Source organism: Neophocaena asiaeorientalis, unplaced genomic scaffold (assembly GCF_003031525.2).
Source record: "Neophocaena asiaeorientalis asiaeorientalis breed wild unplaced genomic scaffold, Neophocaena_asiaeorientalis_V1.1 scaffold46, whole genome shotgun sequence".
Classification (NCBI taxonomy): Eukaryota; Metazoa; Chordata; class Mammalia; order Artiodactyla; family Phocoenidae; genus Neophocaena; species Neophocaena asiaeorientalis.
Window position 1 is genome coordinate 1,033,004 of NW_020175393.1, and position 20,668 is coordinate 1,053,671.

Sequence of the window (20,668 nt, forward strand, 5' to 3'; positions counted from 1 at the left end):
AACCAACTCCAAAGATTCTGCTCAGCCATGACAGTTTTTAAAGGGAAAAATGGAGGGAAAGAATCTCAGTGAATCACCAAGGCAGGAGGCTGGGTTCTGCATCATTCTCCATTGTGTGCAGACTGGCTGACTCTCTGTTCAGATGTTATCTTGCCTGCGTGATCTCCTGCAGGATTGCTTGGGGGGGGCGGGGGGGCGGTTGAGCTGCTGGGGGTAGAGAGCTAGTCATTTTTTAACTGCTTTTTATCTAGGAAAAGAATCAACAGGTTAGACAAGGCATGGTGTGCATTCAGGAAAGCATAAGTCGGGAGTTAGTTTCAATTGCCTAGTGATCTCATTCCTATAATTAGGTTCTTTTAAGGTTAGAGAGGAACAGAAATGGGCAAATAGGAAAGGGGCAAAAGAGCTGCTTTCAAAAAGGTAAAAAGTACACACAACTTTGAGTAAGGTGATACACAGACAGAAGCAGAAAATTGCAGCTCTGTATCAGAATAGGTTTTCAAACATTTATTGTAGCATAAAGGTAAAAGGGGGGCGAGGCATAAAAATAACTATAGCTACTTCAATCTGAGAACAAACACAACATAAGGGATAATTTGAGACAACAAAAACATAAAAAGGGAAGAGGAAAAATACAGAAGTCATATAGGTAAATGAAGATAAGATGCTATCAGCAGAAAAAAAGACTATTTTATATATGAGATGTTTTATACAAATCTCATGGTAACAACAAAACATAAACCTAGAGCAGAGACATGAAACATTAAAAAAGAGGAAACTGAGAAAAACGTCCTTTAACACCACCAAGCTAAAATGGCAGATAGAAACACAAGGAAAAAAGAAGCAATAGAGACATAAAACAACCAGAAAACAAAAGATAGAATGGCAGTACCATGTCCTCATCTATCAATATTCACCCTAAATGTAAATAGGTTGAATTAACCAATCAAAAGACACCACCGTAACCACTACTCCGTTCTCTGTAACTAAGCATTTATTTTTGTTTGATATGTCTTGTTTATTTTGTTTTTATTTACTTGTTTTTGCAGTCCACATATCAGTAAAATCATACAGATTTCTCTTTCTCCATCTGATTTATTTTACTTAGGGTCATACACTCAAGGTCCAGCCATGTGGTTGTGAATGGCAAGACTTCATCTTTCTTTATGGCTGATAGTATTCCATTGTATGTGTGTGTGTGTGCGTATACATATATATATACGTATATATATATACCACATCTTTTTTTATCCGTTCATCTGTTGGTGGGCACTTAGGTTGTTTCCATATCTTGGCTATTGCAAATAATGCTGTGATAAACATGGGGACGCATATATCTTTTCGAGTTAGAATTTTCATAGTCTTTGGATAAATACCCAGAAGTGGGAGGAGGGTGAAATGGGTTAAGGGGATAAACTCTATGAAGATGAATGGAAACTAAATCTGGCAGTGCGCATGCTCTAGTGTGTAGAAAAATAGAAATATAAGGTTGTAACATAAAACTTATATAGTGTTATAAACCAATGTTACCTCAATTAAAAATAAATTAAAAGAAAAAAACTATAATTCACTGAAAGCATTAAATTTTACATGTACAAAGAGTGAATTTGTGGTAAGTAAATTATACCTCAAGAAGCCTGTTAAAATAATCCTTCTTAAAACAAAAAGAGTCTTCCTAAGCAAGACAGAAAGTCTAGAAGACATAAATAAAAATATGCATTTGAATAAAAATTTTAAATTTATTTTCATGGACTAAATAAATTTTAAAGAAATATGTAAAGGTCAGAAAACTTTGCAACACACAAGGCTGACAATGGGCTAACTTTCTTATTATGTAAAATTGCCAACAAACCAACAAATAAATGAACAAAAATAAACAACAGAAAAGTGGGCAAAGATACAGACTATTTACAGAATCAAATACACCAAAGGCCAATAAACATAAAATATTTACTCAAACACACCAATAATCAGAAAAAAATACAAATTCAAATAGCAATGTGATGAAATATTTCTCCCCCAAATTGGCAAATATAATAGTCTGGGCTTTTTAAATAAAGGATTTACAAGAGTCTGTGCGAATGGATTCTCTCGTATATTATTAGTAGCATCATGAATGAGTGGGAGCTTGGTGGTATCTATTAAAATATTAAAGTGCAAATGTTACATGATTGATAACAATAATAAAATCCACATCCATATATCTGCAATGTTCTGAATGTTTGTGCCTCTACAAAATGTATCTGCTGAAACCTAGTCCCTAATGTGATGGTATTAAGATGTAGAGCTTTGGGGGGTGATTAAGTTCTGAAGGTGGACCCCTTATGAATGGGATTAGTGCCCTTATAAAGGGCCCAAAAGACCAGGGTCTTCCCTTCCACCATGTGAGGCCACAGTGAGATATTGACAGTCTGCAAACCTAGAAGAGGGTTTTCACCAGAACTCGACCTTGCTGGTAACCTGATCTCAGACTTCCCACCTCCAGAACTGTGAAATATAACTTTCTGCTGTTTATAAGCTACTCAGTTTATGGTATTTGGTTGTAGTATCCTGAATGGACTAAGACAATATCTATCTAAAAGAAACAATCCTACATTAGCTTAAAGAGACTTGTAATTGAATGTTTGTTGCACCAGGTTAGGAATAACAAAATTATTTCCAAATTCAAAAAGAAAAACTGACAACTTTGTCTTGATTATGAAAATTCTGTACATCAAAAAACTATAAAATATGTTAAATATTGGTGTATATCCCTTTGGGTAGTTGGATAATCCCAGACTTCCATCCTAGATAAAAACATTCTAAATAAATTCTCATACATGTGCCAAGATGACATAAAAAAAAAGTAACTGAAGAGAAAAGAAACAATCTTAATTTTAAGAGAGAGAATGGATGAATTGTGGTATAGCCATGCAAAAGACTAATATACCAAGTTTTTTTTTTTTTTTTTTTTGTACGCGGGCCTCTCCTGTTGCGGAGCACAGGCTCCAGACGTGCAGGCTCAGCGGCCATGGCGCACGGGCCCAGCCGCTCTGCGGCATGTGGGATCCTCCCTGACTGGGGCACGAACCCGTGTCCCCTGCACTGGCAGGCGGACTCTCAACCACTGCGCCACCAGGGAAGCCCCCCAAGTTTTAAGTGAATGATGTAGGACTAGCAACCTGTATAGCAAAAAAATCATAAACTACAAAAGACCCAGAATACCCAAAGCAACCCTGAGAAGGAAGAACAAAGCCAGAGGCATCGCACTTCCTGGTTTTAAACTATAGTAATAAAAACAGTATAGTACTGACATTAAAATGGACACATAGACCAGTGGAACAGAAAAGAGAGCCCAGAATTAAACCCTTCCATATATATTCAACTAATATTTGACAAGGGAGCCAAGAATATCCAATGGGGAAAGGATAGTGTCTTCAACAAATGGTGCTGTGTAAACTGGAGAAACACGCCAAAAAAAAGTAGAAGAAAGGAAATAATGAAGATAAGAGAGGAAATAGAATGAACAATAGATGTATAATAAAGAAAATCACAAAGCTAGAGTTTTTTTTTTGATAAACCACCTGCAAGACTGATAAGGAAGAAAAATACAAATTACAAATTACTAACATCTGTAACAAAAAGATGCCATTGCTACAGATTCTACAAACATTAAAAGATACTAACAGGATATAAAGAAGTTTGTGCCGGTAGATTTGTTGTTTTGATAAAATTCTTTGAAAAACAACATTCCATCATCTATTTCTGTATAACAAATTACACCCAAAAACAACATCTCATGATCTATTTCTGTATAACAAATTACACCCAAACTTAGTGGCTTAAAACTACAGCCATTTTAATTATTTTTCACAGTTCTGGGAGTTGACTGAGCTTAGAAAGTGGTATTCACAGAGGGTCTCTCATGTGGTTGCAGTCAGATGGTAGCTGGGGCTGGGGTCCTCTGGAGGCTCAACTGGGACACAGAGACACTCTCTCCCTCAGCAATTCCAGTGCCTCTAACATGGCCTATGTGGTCCCATCAGCAATGAAGGCAAACTTCTTACCTGATGGCTCAGGACTTCCAATAGGAAAGTAAAAGCTGTAAGCCTTCTTTAGACGTACTCTCAGAATGGTCTAAGTCCAGGGCCAGCTACATCTCCATGAGATGAATGACAAATACTTTGTACCCTAATCAATCTACCGCACAAAATTTACCAAAGCTGACCCCGAAATTAGACCATCTGTATAGTCCTACAGATGATTTTTTTTAAATTGTTAAGTGTAATAAAATCATCCCTCAAAGGAAATTCAAGGCCCAAATAGTTTGCAAGGATATGACTACTCTTGAGAGGAGGGAGTGGGCTTTGATTGGCCTGCAGCAGGGAGACTTATGCAGCAGCTGGAAAAGTTCTATTTCTTGAACTGAGCATTGATTATAGGGGTTTTGCCGTCAGTCATGTATTGAATTATACATTTTATGTGGTAATCTCTATCTCAGTTTTATTTGAAAGGAAAGAGTTTTTTAAAAAACAATGAAAAGGGAGCAGTGACTACCTGAACGTTTGTCTTCTGAAGACTGTGGGGCTGCCTTTGGAAGAAAGAAAGATGGAGATCACGACTTAGAGGGTTAGGGCTGGACCACAGAAAAGTAAAAAGTTTGGGATTGGAAGGAGCTAGGTCTTAGGAGAATTTCTGGACACTGTCCCTGGAAATGGGGACTAGTACAGACAAGGAGGAGGAAGAAGGGCACAAAGATGAGAGATATGTGATCTCAGGACACAAGACTCTAGAATCAGTTCAGGACTCCTCCAAGGTCTCATGGAAAGCAGTCATCCAGCACATTGACCTCATGAATGTCCTTCACTTAATCCAGGACCACTCAAACCCTCTTCAGGCTCCAGGGGGAGAAGCTTCTATTAGGACCTTAATGTGGCTGTGGATGAAGAACTGCTCTTGGGACCTGCAGGGACAGTGATAAAGTCCCGTGAGTCCCCCACCCTCCAGCACAGGGACTCAGCAGACGGCGCACCCAGCCAGAGTCACTTACATCTTATCCCCGTGACCCTCCCTCCACCAAAGGATGGGTGAATGATCTGGCACCAAAAGCTAAGGAAGGAAACATTACCTCAGCACCAGACAACAGAGTCTCCACACGTCCTACAATAAAAAAGGAAGAAATAGGATACCCCAGTTAGAACCAAATGTTGTGATTATCCTGAGCGATGGGGGATGACCCAGAGTATCAGAACTCCATCTCCAATTACCCTCCAGAATGTTTCTGGCTTCAGGAAAAAACTATCCCAGTGATACCTGAGAGGTATGATCAGCCCTCCCTGCCTTGCACCTTAGACGTTAGGAAAAGTGGGAAGTGGGGAAAGCCAGGGGGCAGGGGGCAGGGGTACTCCTCAGAGCTCATTACCTTTCCGAGCCCTGGTGTGGATGACGATCCCCACCAGAAGGAAGACTAGCCCAACCAGGAAGGCTGCAATTCCACTCAGCATCTTTCTCCAAGAATATTCAGACTGAGCTCCTATGGAAAACATGTATTAAAGTGAGCCAAAAGCTCCCAATATTTGGTGTACCTTCCTGAAATCCCAGAACCTGTGCTGGACACCAATCCAGTGCTATCTAGGGAAGGACTACATCTTTAAGGCCAAGGTTTGTACTCATGGAGTTTCTGTTAATGAGCCTTATAGCCAATAATAATGCCCCCCTAAATGCCAAGACCAAAGCATTAGAGGACAGTAGTTCCCAAAGTTGGAAGTAAGTGACAAGGTGATTACACCTCCATATTTCTTGGAAGATCCAAGGATAGCCATGTTTTTTCCCACCCCAACCCAAAGACCCCAATTTCTATGACTCCCTCAGATCAGAGGGAAGAAGAACTAGTGTTGAAGCCAAGATGAACACAGAGGTAACACAGGTCTTGAGTCAGATTGAGCCGAGTTTTGTCCAGAAAGTATAAGCTGATTCTCACTCCACTCCACAGAAACAGGGCTCAGCAGGCTGGGATGATCAACAAGGCAGGTGTAGACCTCTCCGAGTTCAGGAGTCATTGCCAGCATCACCATTGTCTGAAAGGTCCAGTCTCCATTCCTAATGAGGCCAGTGGACATGACCCCCTCTCTCTGTTCCTGCCCATTCCGGAACCACGTGATCTTGATGTCCCCTGGATAGAAACCTGTCACAGAGCAAAGCAGCCGATTGTGGTGCTGCAAGGCTGGGATCCTCTCTGGATACACAGTCACCTCTGGTTGCACTAGCAGGGGAGAGAAGAAATGAGACATGGTGAAGGAAATCCACAAAGCCAACACAGGAGTTTCATTAAAGGTTATCTCAGCCCCATATTTCTTTCCCAAATCACCCAAGTAGAAACTGGAAATGTGGGAAAATCTCACCCCCAAAGACTCAAACGCTGGGTATGTTAGTGTCGCAAGGAGGATTTAGGCTTTATCACATGCCCACAATTGCCCCTTGTATTTGGGAAGACACTAGCCCTTAAAGTCCCTGAGAACTGGGGGTCTGGGACCCAAGACCACCACGAACTGACCCCTGAGGATAGTGAGTGAGTCACAATTGAGGACAGAACATATACAGACTCCCCTGCTCCTGACCCATCTATCCTGAAGCAGGAAACTGCCCAGTACAAGGAAGAAGAGCCACAGCCAGGCTCACACGGGGGAGATTCCTGAATCCCCGCAGTCCCCACCTTACACCTCACCTTTTCTCCCCACAGTGAAGGGTGCACCCAGCTTGTAGTTGCGTCTGCAGAGCGCATCCACAGAGGCTCTACTCCTTGCCAGTATATCGGGCCGATTGTTCCACAGCTCAGCATCAGGCTGGCCCAGCTCCGTCAAGGCCACAAACATCCCCAAGTTGCTGTCAAAACGTGCATACTCCTCCAGGTTAAAGATGAATCTGACCACAAAATGCACATTTTCTGTCCCATTGGTGAAGTAACAGTCAGCCTTTGCCTGAATCACAAAATCTTCTAGAAAACCAAAAAAAAAGACTATGAACCAGCCCCAATTAGGAAACCCATACCTGGTTTATTATTGCCAGACCACATTGATTGAAGAAGAGGCCTTTGACCTCAGTAAATCGGCCAAAGTAGCCTCTCCTCCCCTGGGCCCCACCCTGGTTCCTCTTAACAAAGAGACATCCATTCTTCTTTGAAAGAAGCCTGAGGTCCAGCCTACCAGGCCAGCCAAACAGGAGACCTGTAACCCAAAGAAGCAAGTCAGAATGTGTCCAGAGACATAAACTTTCATTCAACAAATATTCATTCCTTTGACCAATATTTATAGACTTGTTTGTATTTTGCCAGACACTGTGCTAAGTTTCTCCAAGCCAAGCTTTCAGAAGCCCAAAAATTCCCAGCCCTGTATGGAATAGTTCAATAGTATTCTTGCCGTTAGTAGGTTAATTCTATATATTCCTTCTGGAGTAAAGTGAAAGGAGGATGGAGGTGGGGTAAAGAAATGCAGAGTAGGTTCATAGTAGGTGTGAAATAGACTCCCCTTGTACTTTCCACTCACTATGGGTTTTCTCAAGAATTTTCTTCTGGGGACTTCCCTGGTGGTTCAGTGGTTAAGACTCTGTGCTTCCACTGCAGGAGGCACAGGTTCAATCCCTGATTGGGGAACTAAGATTCCAGGTGGCACAGGAAAAAAAAAAAATTTTTTTTTAATGAATTTTCTTCTGGACATTTTGCTTTGCACGATTACTCAGAGACGTCATCCCCTCTGTTGGCTCTAGTAAGGTAATGACCTCATTACCTCTATCTATGTTGGGTAAAATAGTATTAACTCACGACTTGAAGATGCCTTTTGTCATCATCATCATCATCATTGGCCCTGTATGCACAGTTCTAGTGGTTGTAATAATATGGTGAATATAGGGTTAACTTAAACCTTTTCTGGAAACTTTTATATTAAACACTTCCACTGAAGAATGAATTAAAAAATCCAAATCCGGGCTTCCCTGGTGGCGCAGTGATTGAGAGTCCGCCTGCCGATGCAGGGGACACGGGTTCGTGCCCCGGTCCAAGAAGATCCCACATGCTTGCGTACCGCAAAAAAAAAAAAAAAAAAAAAATCCAAATCCTTCAATATCCTGTGATAAACCATAATGGAAAAGAATATGAAAAAGAATGTATAACTGAGTCACTTTGCTGTACAGCAGTAATGAACACAACATTGTGATTCAACCATACTTCAATAAAAAATAAATTTTAGGGACTTCCCTGGTGACATAGTGGTTAAGAATCTCTCTGCCAATGCAGGGGACATGGGTTTGAGCCCTGTTCCAGGAAGATCCCACATGCCACGGAGCAACTAAGCCTGTGCGCCACAACTACTGAGCCTGCACTCTAGATCCCACGAGCCATAACTACTGACCCCGTGTGCTACAACTACTGAAGCCCGCACTCCTAGAGCCTGTGCTCCACAACAGGAGAAGCCACCACAATGAGAAGTCCGCGTGCTGCAACTAGAAAAAGCCCGTGTGCAGCAACGAAGACCCAACACAGACAAAAATAAATAAATATTTTTAAAAATAAATTTTAAATAAATAAGTAAAAATGCAAATCCACTCTCCATTATGATTTTCCACTTTCAAAGTACCTTATTAGTATTGATAGTGATTAGTTTGAAATCTATACTGACTTTCATACAATGTAACTCTTTTCTAATTGCTATGTTCTCCAAAACAATTTAATTTCCCAAAGCTATTTAATCAGTCTTCATAGGTAAGAAAAAGTATGATTGTGTATTGTGGTCTGGATGTTTGTGTTCCCTCCATTCACATGTTGAAACCCCAACCCCCAAGGGTAATGGTATTAGTCCGCAGTGTTGGGGGAGGTACTTAGGTCAGGAGCATGGATTCCTGATGAAAGGGATTAGTGTCCCTAGAAAAGAGGTTCCAGAGAGCTCCCTAGCCCCTTCCACCATGTGATGGCACAGAGAGAAGGTGCCCGCTCTGAACCAGAAAGAAAGCCTTTCCCAGAACACAACCATGCTGCAACCTTGATCTCGGACTTCCCAGCCTCCAGAACTTTGAGAAATAAATTTCTGTTGTTTATAAGCAACGCAATCTGTGGCATTTGTCATAGCAACCCAAACAAACTAAGGTGGTGATAGTTGTCTTAGATTTGAAGATCTGGACAATTTTTTTTTTTTTGCGGTACGCGGGCCTCTCACTGTTGTGGCCTCTCCCGTTGCGGAGCACGGGCTCCGGACGCGCAGGCTCAACGGCCATGGCTCACGGGCCCAGCCGCTCCGCAGCATGTGGGATCTTCCCAGACCGGGGCACGAACCTGTGTCCCCTGCATCGGCAGGCGGACTCTCAACCACTGCGCCACCAGGGAAGCCCCTGGACAATTTTAAGAGACAGACTGGTAAATGGACCTGGATTGGTCTCAATTCACTTAAGTTCTAGTTCATTTTACATAGAAACAGACACTTCCCCTCCCTGATCTGCTTCCCTATCAATAAAGACAGGTTTGGATTCACGAACACCAACACCGAGGGAGAGCTCAAAAGCATTGTGTTAGGTAAGAGAAGAAACAGAACGTGATTCATCGCACAATGACATTTATTAAAATTTAAAAACACAGGAGGGAGCGGAGTCAAGATGGCGGACTTGGAGGATGTGGAGTTCGTGTCTCCCCACAACTAGGGCACCTACCAGAGGCTGGTGGGGGACCTTGACACCCAAGGGGATAGAAGGAACCCCCAAGTGACTGGGGAGGACATGGGGGAGAGCAAGGGGGAAAGAGAAGTGGAGGTTGGAGGGAACCAGTGCCCCTGAGGGGTGGCTGGGGGAGGGGAGGGGTTCCTGTGCCTGGAGGGACCCTTGGAGTTTCAGAGGACTCGGGGGAACGTGGATAGCATTTCTCCTGCCCACTCGGGTCCTGAGTCCTCCACCATCCGGGGACCCCTCCTGCCATGTGGGTCCTAAGGGTGTGGGAGAGAGGGGGTAGGGGAAGAAGAGTAAAGGTGAACGGGGAGCCTGCTAAGGTCTCAGGCCTGATCATCCCTACTCTGAGGCCAGAGGCACATCAGGGCCCCTCCAACGGCACTGAGCCTAATTCCCACCCCCCACCCCAAGGGCTTAAGCATAAGGCCCCGCCCCCACCTAAAGGATGCCCATGCCTAAGCCTCACCCCACATAGCCAAGGCCTTTTCCGGCCTTTTTTTCCCTATATTTTTGCTACTGTGATTCTGTTTTACCTTCTGGTTGTTGTTTCATTTATATTTTATTTTTTCTAACATATCTGTTAGTTTTCTAATCTTTTATTATTGTTCACTCTTTGTTACTTTCTGCCCTTTTTTATTTTTTTGCCACCCTGTGCAGCTTGCAGGATCTTGGTTCCCAGGCCAGGGGTCAGGGGTCACCTCCTATGGTGGGAGCACTGAGTCCAAATCGCTGGATGAACAGACAGCCTCAGACCCCAGGGAATATTAATCAGAGTGAGGTCTCCCAGAGGTCCTCATCTCAGCACCAAGACCCAGCTCTACCCAACAGCCTACAAACTCCAGGGCTGGAAGCCTCAGGCCAAACCACCAATAAGACAGGAACACAGTCCCACCCATCCAAAAAAAAAAAAAAAAATGAGACAATAAAAACATATCTTACAGATGAAGGAGCAAGATAAAAACCGACAAGACCAACTAAATGAAGAGGAAATAGGCAACCTACCTGAAAAAGAATTCAGAGTAATGATAGTAAAGATGATTCAGAATCTTGGAAATAGAATTCAGGCATGGATCGAGAAAATACAAGAAATGTTTAACAAAGACCCAGAAGAACTAAAGAATAAACAAAGATGAACAACACAGTAACTGAAATAAAAAATACAATAGAAGGAATCAAAAACTGAGGCAGAAGAACAAATACGTGAGCTTGAAGATAGAATGGTGGAAATAACTGCCAAGGAGCATAATAAAGGAAAAAGAATGAAGAGAATTGAAAACAGTCTCAGAGACGTCTGGGACAACATGAAATACACCAATATTCGAATTATAAAAGTCTCAGAAGGGGCATTCCTGGTAGCATAGTGGTTGGGGGTCCGCCTTCCGATGCGGGGGACGTGGGTTCGTGCCCCAGTCCGGGGGGATCCCGCGTGCCGCAGAGCGGCTGGGCCCGTGGGCCATGGCCACTGGGCCTGCGCATCCGGGGCCTGTGCTCCGCGGCAGGGAAGGCCGCAGCAGTGAGAGGCCCGCGTACCACAAAAAAAAAAAAAGTCTCAGAAGAAAACAAAAAGAAAGGGTCTGAGAAAATATTTGAAGAGATTATAGTCAAAAACTTCCCTAACATGGAAAACGAAATAGTCACCCAAGTTCAGAAAACACAGAGAGCCCCATACAGGATAAACCCTAGGAGAAACACACCAAGACACATATTAATCAAACTAACAAAAATTAAATAAAAAGAAAAAAATTTAAAGCAGCAAGGGAAAACAAAAAAATAACATACAGGGGAATCCCCATAAGGTTAGCAGCTGATTTTTCATCAGAAAGTCTGCAGGCCAGAAGGGAGTGGCAGGACATATTTAAAGTGATGAAAGAGAAAAACCTACAACAAAGATCACTCTACCCAGCAAGGATCTCATTCAGATTCGATGGAGAAGTCAAAAGCTTTTCAGACAAGCAAAAGCTAAGAGAATTCAATACCACCAAACCAGCTTTACAACAAATGCTAAAGGAACTTCTCTAAGTGGGAAGCACGAGAGAAGAAAAAGACCCACAAAAACAAACCCAAGACAATTAAGAAAACTGCAGTAGGAACATACATATTGATAATTACCTTGAATGTAAATGGATTAAATGCCCTAACCAAAAGACTCAGACTGACTGAATGGATACTAAAACAAGATCCATATATGTGCTGTCTACAAGAGACCCACTTCAGATCTAGGGACACATACAGACTGAAAGTGAGGGGATGGAAAAGGATATCCCATGCAAATGGAAATCAAAAGAAAGCTGGACTAGCAATACTCATATCAGATAAAATAGACTTTAAAATAAAGACTGTTACAAGAGATAATGAAGGACACTACATAATGACCAAGGGATCAATCCAAGAAGAAGATATAACAATTATAAATATTTATGATTTAAATAAAATAAATATGATTTAAATATCCTCCCAACATAGGAGCACCTCAGTACATAAGGCAAATGCTAACAGCCATAAAAGAGGAAGTCAACAGTAACACACAGTAATAGTGGGGGACTTTAACACCCCACTTACACCAATGGACAGATCATCCAGACAGAAAACAAATAAGGAAACACAAGCTTTAAAGGACACAATAGACCAGATAGATTTGATTGATACTTATAGGACATTCCACCTAAAGCGGCAGAATACACTTTCTTCTCAGGTTCACGTGGAACATTCTCCAGGGTAGATCACATCTTGGGTCACAAGTCAAGCCTCAAAAATTTAAGAAAATTGAAACCGTATCAAGCATTGTTTCCGACCACAACACTATGAGATTAGAAATCAATTACAGGAAAAAAAAACTGTAAAAAACACAAATAGATGGAGACTAAATAGTGCACTACTAAATAACCAAGAGATCACTGCGGAAATCACAGAGGATATTAAAAAATACATAGAAAGGGCTTCCCTGGTGGTGCAGTGGTTGAGAGTCCACCTGCCGATGCAGGGGACATGGGTTCATGCCCCGGTCCGGGAAGATCCCACATGCCACGACCGAGCCTGTGCTCCGCAGCGGGAGAGGCCACAACAGTGAGAGGCCCGCGTACCGCAAAAAAAAAAAACATAGAAATAAATGACAACGAAAACACGACGACCCAAAACCTATGGGACACAGCAAAAGACTTCCTAAGAGGAAAGTTTATAGCAATTCAATCTCACCTCAAGAAACAAGAAAAACCTCAAATGAAAAATCTAACCTTACACCTAAAGCAACTAGAGACAGAAGAACAAAGAAAACCCAAGTCAGTAGAAGGAAAGAAATCATGAAGATCAGAGCAGAAATAAATGAAATAGAAACGAAGAAAACAATAGCAATGTCAATACAACTAAAAGTTGGTTCTTTGAGAAGATAAACAAAATTGATACACCTTTAGCCAGACTCATCAAGAGAAAAAAGGAGAGGATGCAAATCAATAAAATGAGAAATGAAAAAGGAGAATTACAACTGACACCACAGAAATACAAAGGATTATAAGAGACTCCTACACATAACTATATGCCAATAAAATGGACAACCTGGAAGAAATGGACAAATTCTTAGAAAGGTACAATTTTCTAAGACTGAACCAGGAAGAAATAGAACATATAAACAGACCTATCACAAGTAATGAAATTAAAACTGTGATTAAAAGTCTTCCAACAAACAAAAGTCCAGGACGAGTTGGCTTCACAGGCGAATTCTATCAAACATTTAGAGAAGAGCTGACACCTATACTTCTCAAACTCTTCCAAAAGACTGTAGAGGGAGGAACACTCCTAAATTCGTTCTCTGAGGCCACCATCACCCTGATACCAAAACCAGACAAAGATATCACACACACAAAAAGAAACTTACAGACCAATACCTCTGATGAACATAGTCACAAAAATCCTCAACAAAGTACTAGCGAACAGAATCCAACAACACATTAAAAGGATCATACACCATGATCAAGTGGGATTTGTCCCAGGAATGCAAGGATTCTTCAATATACGCAAATCAATAAATGTGATACGCCATATTAACAAATTAAGGAATAAAAGCCATATTATCAGGCTTCCCTGGATGCTCAGTGGTTAAGAATCCACCTGCCAATGCAGGGGACACAGGTTCGAGCCCTGGTCTGGGAAGATCCCACATGCCGCGGAGTAACTAAGCCCGTGATCCACAACTACAGAGCCTGCGTGCCACAACTACTGAAGCCTGTGTGCCTAGAGCCCATGCTCTGCAACAAGACAAGCCACCACAATGAGAAGCCCGCACACCACAATGAAGAGTCGCCCCCACTCACCACAACTAGAGAAAGCCTGCACGCAGCAACAAAGACCCAATGCAGCCAAAAATAAACAAACAAACAAATAAATAAATAAACCATATGATCATCTCAATAGATGTAGAAAAATCTTTTGACAAAATTCAACACACATTTATGATTAAAAAAAAAAAAACTCTCCAGAAAATGGGCATAGAGGGAACCTACCTCAACATATTGGGTGGGCTAAAAGGTTTGTGTGTTTTTTTCTGTAATATGGCTCTAGTAGAACTTAGTTGTCTTTAAATTCATTCAAAACAATTTTGTTAGATTGTATACGACAGCTGTCATATCAGCATACATTTTTAAAAAATTATCAAAATTGATGAATATTTGTGTAGCCATTTTAATATTGAAGATGGAAGAAAAAAGCAACATTTTCAACATATTAGGCTTTACTATTTCAAGAAAGGTAAAAATGCAACTGAAACGCACAAAAAGATTTGTGCAATGTATGGAGAAGGTGCTGTGACTGATCAAACGTGTCATAAGTGGTTCACGAAGTTTTGTACTGGAGATTTCTCGCTGGACAATGCTCCACTGTCGGGTAGACCAGTTGAAGTTGATAGCGATCAAATTAAAACAGTAATTGAGAACAGTCAGCGTTATACCATGCAGGAGACAGCCGACATACTCAAAATATCCAAATCAAGCACTGAAAATCATTTGCACCAGCTTGGTCATGTTAATGGCTTTGATGTTTGGGTTCTCTGTAAGTTAAGCGGAAAAAACGTTCTTGACCATATTTCCGCATGTGATTCTCTACTGAAACATAATGAAAGCGTTCCATTTTTAAAACAAATTGTGATTGGCGAAGAAAAGTGGTTACTATACAATAATGTGGAAAGGAAGAGATCGTGGGGCAAGCGAAATGAACATCCAACAACCACACCAAAGGCCGGTCTTCATCCAAAGAAGGTGATGCTGTGTATATGGTGGGATTGGAAGGGAGTCCTCTATTATGAGCTCCTTGCAGAAAACCAAACGATTAATTCCAACAAGTACTGCTCCCAATTAGACCAACTGAAAGCAGCACTCGATGAAAAGCTTCCAGAATTATCAACAGAAAACACATAATCTTCCATCAGGATAATGCAGGACCTCATGTTTCTTTGATGACCAGGCAGAAACTGTTACAGCTTCACTGGGAAGTTCTGATTCATCTGCTGTATTGACCAGATATTGCACCTTCGGGTTTCCATGTATTTTGGTTTTTACAATATTCTCTTAATGGAAAAAAATTCAATTCCCTGGAAGACCGTACAAGGCACCCGAAACAGCTCTTTGCTCAAAAATATAAAAAGGTTTGGGAAGATGGAATTATGAAGTTGCCTGAAAACTGGCAGAAGGTAGTGTAAAAAAAATGGTGAATAAGTTGTTCAATAAAGTTCTTGGTGAAAATGAAAAATGTGCCTTTTATTTTTACTTAAAAAACGAAAGGCACTTTTTGGCTCACTGAATAATAAAGGCCATATATGACAAACCCACAGCAAACATCATTCTCAATGGTGAAAAACTGAAAGCCTTTCCACTAAGATCAGAAACCAGACAAGGATGTCCACTCTCACCACTATTATTCAACATAGTTTTGGAAGTCCTAGCCATGGCAATCAGAGAAGAAAAAGAAATTAAAGCAATACAAAATGGAAAAGAAGTAAAACTGCCACTGTTTGCAGATGACACGATACTATACATAGAAAATCCTAAAGTTGCCACCAGAAAACTACTAGGGCTAATCAATGAATTTGGTAAAGTTGCAGGATACAAAATGAATGCACAGAAATCTCTTGCATTCCTATTCACTAACAATGAAAAATCAGAAAGAGAAATTAAGGAAACAATCTCATTTACCATCGCAACACAAAGAATAAAATACATAGGGATAAACCTACCTAAGGAGGCAAGAGACCTGTACTCAGAATACTATAAAACACTGATGAAAGAAATCAAACATGACACAAACAGATGGAGAGATATACCATGTTCTTGGATGGGAAGAATCAATATTGTGAAAATGACCATACTACCCAAAGCGATCTACAGATTCAATGCAATCCCTATCAAATTACCAATGGCATTTTTCACAGAATTAGAAAAAAAGATTTTACAATTTGTATGGAAAACAAAAGACCCTGAATAGCCAAAGCAATCTGGAGAAAGAAAAGCAGAGCTGGAGGAATCAGGCTCTCCAACTTCAAACTATACTACAAAGCTACATTAATTAAGACAGTATCGTATTGGCACAAAAACAGAAATATAGATCAGTAGAACAGGATAGAAAGCCCAGAGATAAACCCACACACCTATGGTCACCTAAACTATGGCAAAGGAGGTAAGAACATACAGTGGAGGAAAGACAATCTCTTCAATAAGTGGTGCTGGGAAAACAGGACAGCTACATGTAAAAGAATGAAATCAGAACACTCCCTAACACCATACCCAAAAATACACTCCAAATGGATTAAAGACCTAAATGTAAGACTGGACACTAGAAAACTCTTAGAGGAAAACATAGGAAAAACACTCTTTGACATAAACCACAGCAAGATCTTTTTTGACCCCACCTCCTAGAGTAAGGAAAATAAAAACAAATGGGACCTGATAAAACTTAAAAGCTTTTGCAGAGCAAAGGAAACCATAAACAAGATGAAAAGACAATCTTCAGAATGGGAGAAAATATTTGCAAACAAAGCAACAGACAAAGGATTAATCTCCAAAATACACAAACAGCTCATGCAGCTCAATATCAAAAAAAAAAAAAACAACCCAATCAAAATGGGCGGAAGACCTAAATAGATATTTCACCAAAGTAGACATTTCACCAAAGTAGACATACAGATGGCCAAGAGGCACATGAAAGGCTGATCAGTATCACTAATTATTGGAGAAATGCAAATCAAAACTACAATGAGGTATCACCTCACACCTGTCAGAATGGCCATCATCAAAAAATCTACAAACAATAAATGCTGAAGAGGGTGTGGAGAAAAGGAACCTCCTTGCACTGCTGGTGGGAATGTAAATTGATACAGCCTCTATCGAGAACAGGATGGAGGTTCCTTAAAAAACTGAAACTAGAACTACCATATGACCCAGCAATCCCACTACTGGGCATATACCCTAAGAAAACCATAATTCAAAAGGACACATGTACCCCAATGTTCATTGCAGCACTATTTACAATAGCCAGGACATGGAAACAACCTAAATGCCCATCGACAGATGAATGGATAAAGAAGATGTGGTACGTATATACAATGGAATATTACTCAGCCATGAAAAGGAACGAAATTGGATCATTTGCAGAGATGTAGATGGACCTAGAGTTTGTCATACAGAGTGAAGTAAGCCAGAAAGAGAAAAATAAATATCACATATTAACACATGTACATGGAATCTAGAAAAATGGTACAGATGAACCTATTTGCAGGGCAGGAGTAGAGATGCAGACGTAGAGAACAGACATGTGGAAACGGAGGCGAAGGAGAGGGTGGGACGAATTGGGAGATTAGGAATAACATATATACACGACCATGTGTAAAATAGATAGCTAGTGGGAACATGCTATAACGCACAAGAAGATCAGCTCAGTGCTCTGTGATGACCTAAATGGGTGGGATCGGGGGTGGGAGGGAGGTCTAAGAGGAAGGGGATATATGTATACATATAGCTGCCTCATTTCGTTGTACAGTAGAAACTATCACAATATTGTAAAGCAGTTACACTCCAAAAAAAATATATCTTTTTAAATACACACAGGAAAACAATGCTCCATCTTCCTAAAAGCCACCCTCATACTTAAAGACATACCAGACACATTAGAATGGAAGGGAGGGAGTGAGAATGGAGACAAGGGAAGAGAGGAGAGCGTCCTTGTTCTGATCAGTGATTACAAGGTGCTGTGAAGTCACTGGGGAATATTAACTCCATTCTGTGCACTTGAGAACAATATAAAAGGACATTCAAATGGGTTAATAATGTAAGCTGATCAGGAAAGATCTCCCTGAAGAAATGGCATTTCAGTTGAGACCTGAAGGAGAATTGTTATTGATCTTGAGTAGTAGATTTTCCTTCATTTCTACATTCAGAGGAACTATTGGACTGAGTGTCAGAACAGCAGCATCCTTCCTGGGTCAGCCAGACTCATCTCGAACTCAGCTAATTTCAAACAATGCTCTAACTTCCAAATCTCTATTTTGTCTTACATTCTAGATAAAAATATTTTAAAAGTTAGTTTTCAGTCAGATCTGTGTCAGAGTTTAGATCTTACTGACTGTGCATGTGTTGTTGTTGTTCAGTGGATATTATAAGCTCAGAGAGGTTTCTATTCTCCAAGAATAACGATCTCCTCACACCCACCCTCCACACCCCTAGGTTTGTTCCTCTTTTGTGTTTAATGAGACTTTGACATTCAAAGGGGTTCTGTTTTTTAGCATGTTATATCCTGTTTTCTTCTGATAAATATGTTTTCAGAATGTAATATCACTTCATGTTTGCATAGCTTAACTCCTCAGCTAGAAAAATAACAGCAGTAAATACATGTACCTGGTAACACGAGGACAGGCATTCAATTTCTAATACATGTATACCCTCCCTATAACCCCCGTTAATAATAAAAATGTACAGAAGATTATTCAAATACCTGAGTTTTTTTTTAATACTTGTACAGAGGAGTACATAGGACGATGAGTGTATTAAAATGTAATCCAAAGTAGCCATATGATTGACTGATACCATGTGTACTGTATCTTTTTCTGATTTAATAAAAAGTACATTTACATCTGAAAAAAAAGAAGGTGGGGGACTTCCCTGGTGGCGCAGTGGTTAAGAATCTGCCTGCCAGTGCAGGGGACACGGGTTTGAGCCGTGTCCTAATACAATTTCTAATACATTCAATTTCTCTCATTTCTCAAGATCGCTTCGTACAATCTGACCATATTATAGGGGCTTAAAAATGTCAAATGAAGCAACCTTCGTTTCCAAGTTCTTTTATTCACATACACCTCAATTGGATACATACGGAAACAGTCACAATCATCAAACTCCTGGCGGAAGGACAGCAGCTATTCTCAGACTGCCTCCATTTATTACAGTCCTCCAGACTGACACTAATGCCATAAGGACCCTAAGCAAGCCATGTTTCCCTTTTTCCTGCCTCCGGACTCCTTGAATCCGTGGCTGTGGGACAGGAAGACCCTTTTCCTGCCGGTCCATTGCATGTGGTAAAGAGGGAAGGAATAATTTCCTATCAAAGGGAAGAAGACTCTCTTTGAACCTAGAAGCCCCTTCCGGTCTGGACTGGAGCCTGGACCTGTAGGGAAAGGCCTTCCTCCCCCATGCCAGTTTTTGCATGTACACATGAAAGAAATCACTGTGTCCTTACCTGGAGCATCTCTGCCTTGAGTCATGGAGGAATCCAGCCTGATTACCGTCACTAACAAAGCCACCACCCAGGGAACCCAGCTAGAACCCATTCTGGAAGAAAACAAGCGAGACAGAAAAATCGTCCACCTCTTTAGAATGGGGCTTGCCCACACACAACTCAGTCAAAAATATTCATGAAGAATAGAGATACCTTTCTGGCCTCCCCAGGATTGGAAACTCCTCACATGGATAACCAATCAAGACAGAGAGGCTTTGTGTCATTAGGTGCTGGGTAGAATACTTTCATAAAGTAGTTACCACTCAAGAACTGTTTACCTGCGGAATCACTGGCAGCAGTTTAGGTACATGGAAACCGGCTAGGAGAAAAAGGTATGTGGTCTTAGAAGAACTGGGCAGATGGTTTATCATGGATCTTACTATCCTCATATAGCACTGTCCCTGGCCTGCTGTGACTAATAGATATCCATGCCGATGGGGTCGTTCACATTGCCTACAGAGAGTGTGTAAATAAAGAAGATAGTAGACAGCATTTTGAAGCATGGACCTTATGAGGAGTTAGGGAAAGGATTATCAGAGAAGAAATTGAAGAGACTGAGAATTACCTGAAGAGGATTTCCTGTAAACCAAGACAGGGGGAAGAAGAAAAAAAAAAAAAAAAAAACATGGAGAGAGGATTCTCAAAAGAATAAAATGCTGCAAAAAATGGCTAAAAGGATAAAAGAAAAGAAAGCATTATTGCGTTTTATAAGTAATGGGGCACCAAAAGCCTTCAATGGAACAGAGTGTTAAAGGTAGAAGCAATATTTCAAAAAGGTAAAGAGTGGATTAAAATGAGAAAATGAAGGCAGGAGATGTAAGCAGTGCTTCGTGAATTTTGGAAGTGAAAACAAGGGAAAAGATGAGACTCTCTCTTGAGAGAAAAGCAACACTAAGGAAAAATTGCTTTTAAGCTAGAAAAGATCTTCCTAAGTTTCTGAGTCAAGTGAAAGTCAACTCTACTTAGGATAAATTGAAGATAAAAAGGAGAAGAAAAGAGAAATTACTCTCCAAATGTTGATTGGAATCCAAATAATTGTCACACATGGCAATAAAAAGAGAAAGACTTTTTCAGATACATGAATGAAATAGGAAGGTTTGGGGTGATAGAGGGGAATGAGGAAGTTCCAGTTGTGTGGCTTCAATAAACTCAGTTTAGAACAAGGCAAGATCTTCTGCTAAAAAGAAACTGGAAAAAAGGAGAGCAAGACTCCTTTTTTGCCAAAGTGGTCTGTAAGTGC

The 20,668-nt window shown here is 40.9% G+C and overlaps 1 protein-coding gene across 1 annotated transcript; it reads right to left on the minus strand.

Annotated features, from left to right (window-relative positions):
• Positions 1 to 1,283: 1,283 nt before the first annotated feature.
• LOC112413822 (HLA class II histocompatibility antigen, DO beta chain) lies at positions 1,284 to 19,533 on the minus strand. Its single transcript, XM_024765913.1, has 6 exons — positions 19,390 to 19,533; positions 6,704 to 6,973; positions 5,960 to 6,241; positions 5,402 to 5,512; positions 5,108 to 5,139; positions 1,284 to 4,942 (listed from the first exon to the last, which is right to left on the minus strand). Exons 1-6 carry the CDS (start codon positions 19,478 to 19,480, stop codon positions 4,907 to 4,909), a joined length of 822 nt encoding a protein of 273 aa, XP_024621681.1. The 5' UTR covers positions 19,481 to 19,533; the 3' UTR covers positions 1,284 to 4,906.
• Positions 19,534 to 20,668: the final 1,135 nt, after the last annotated feature.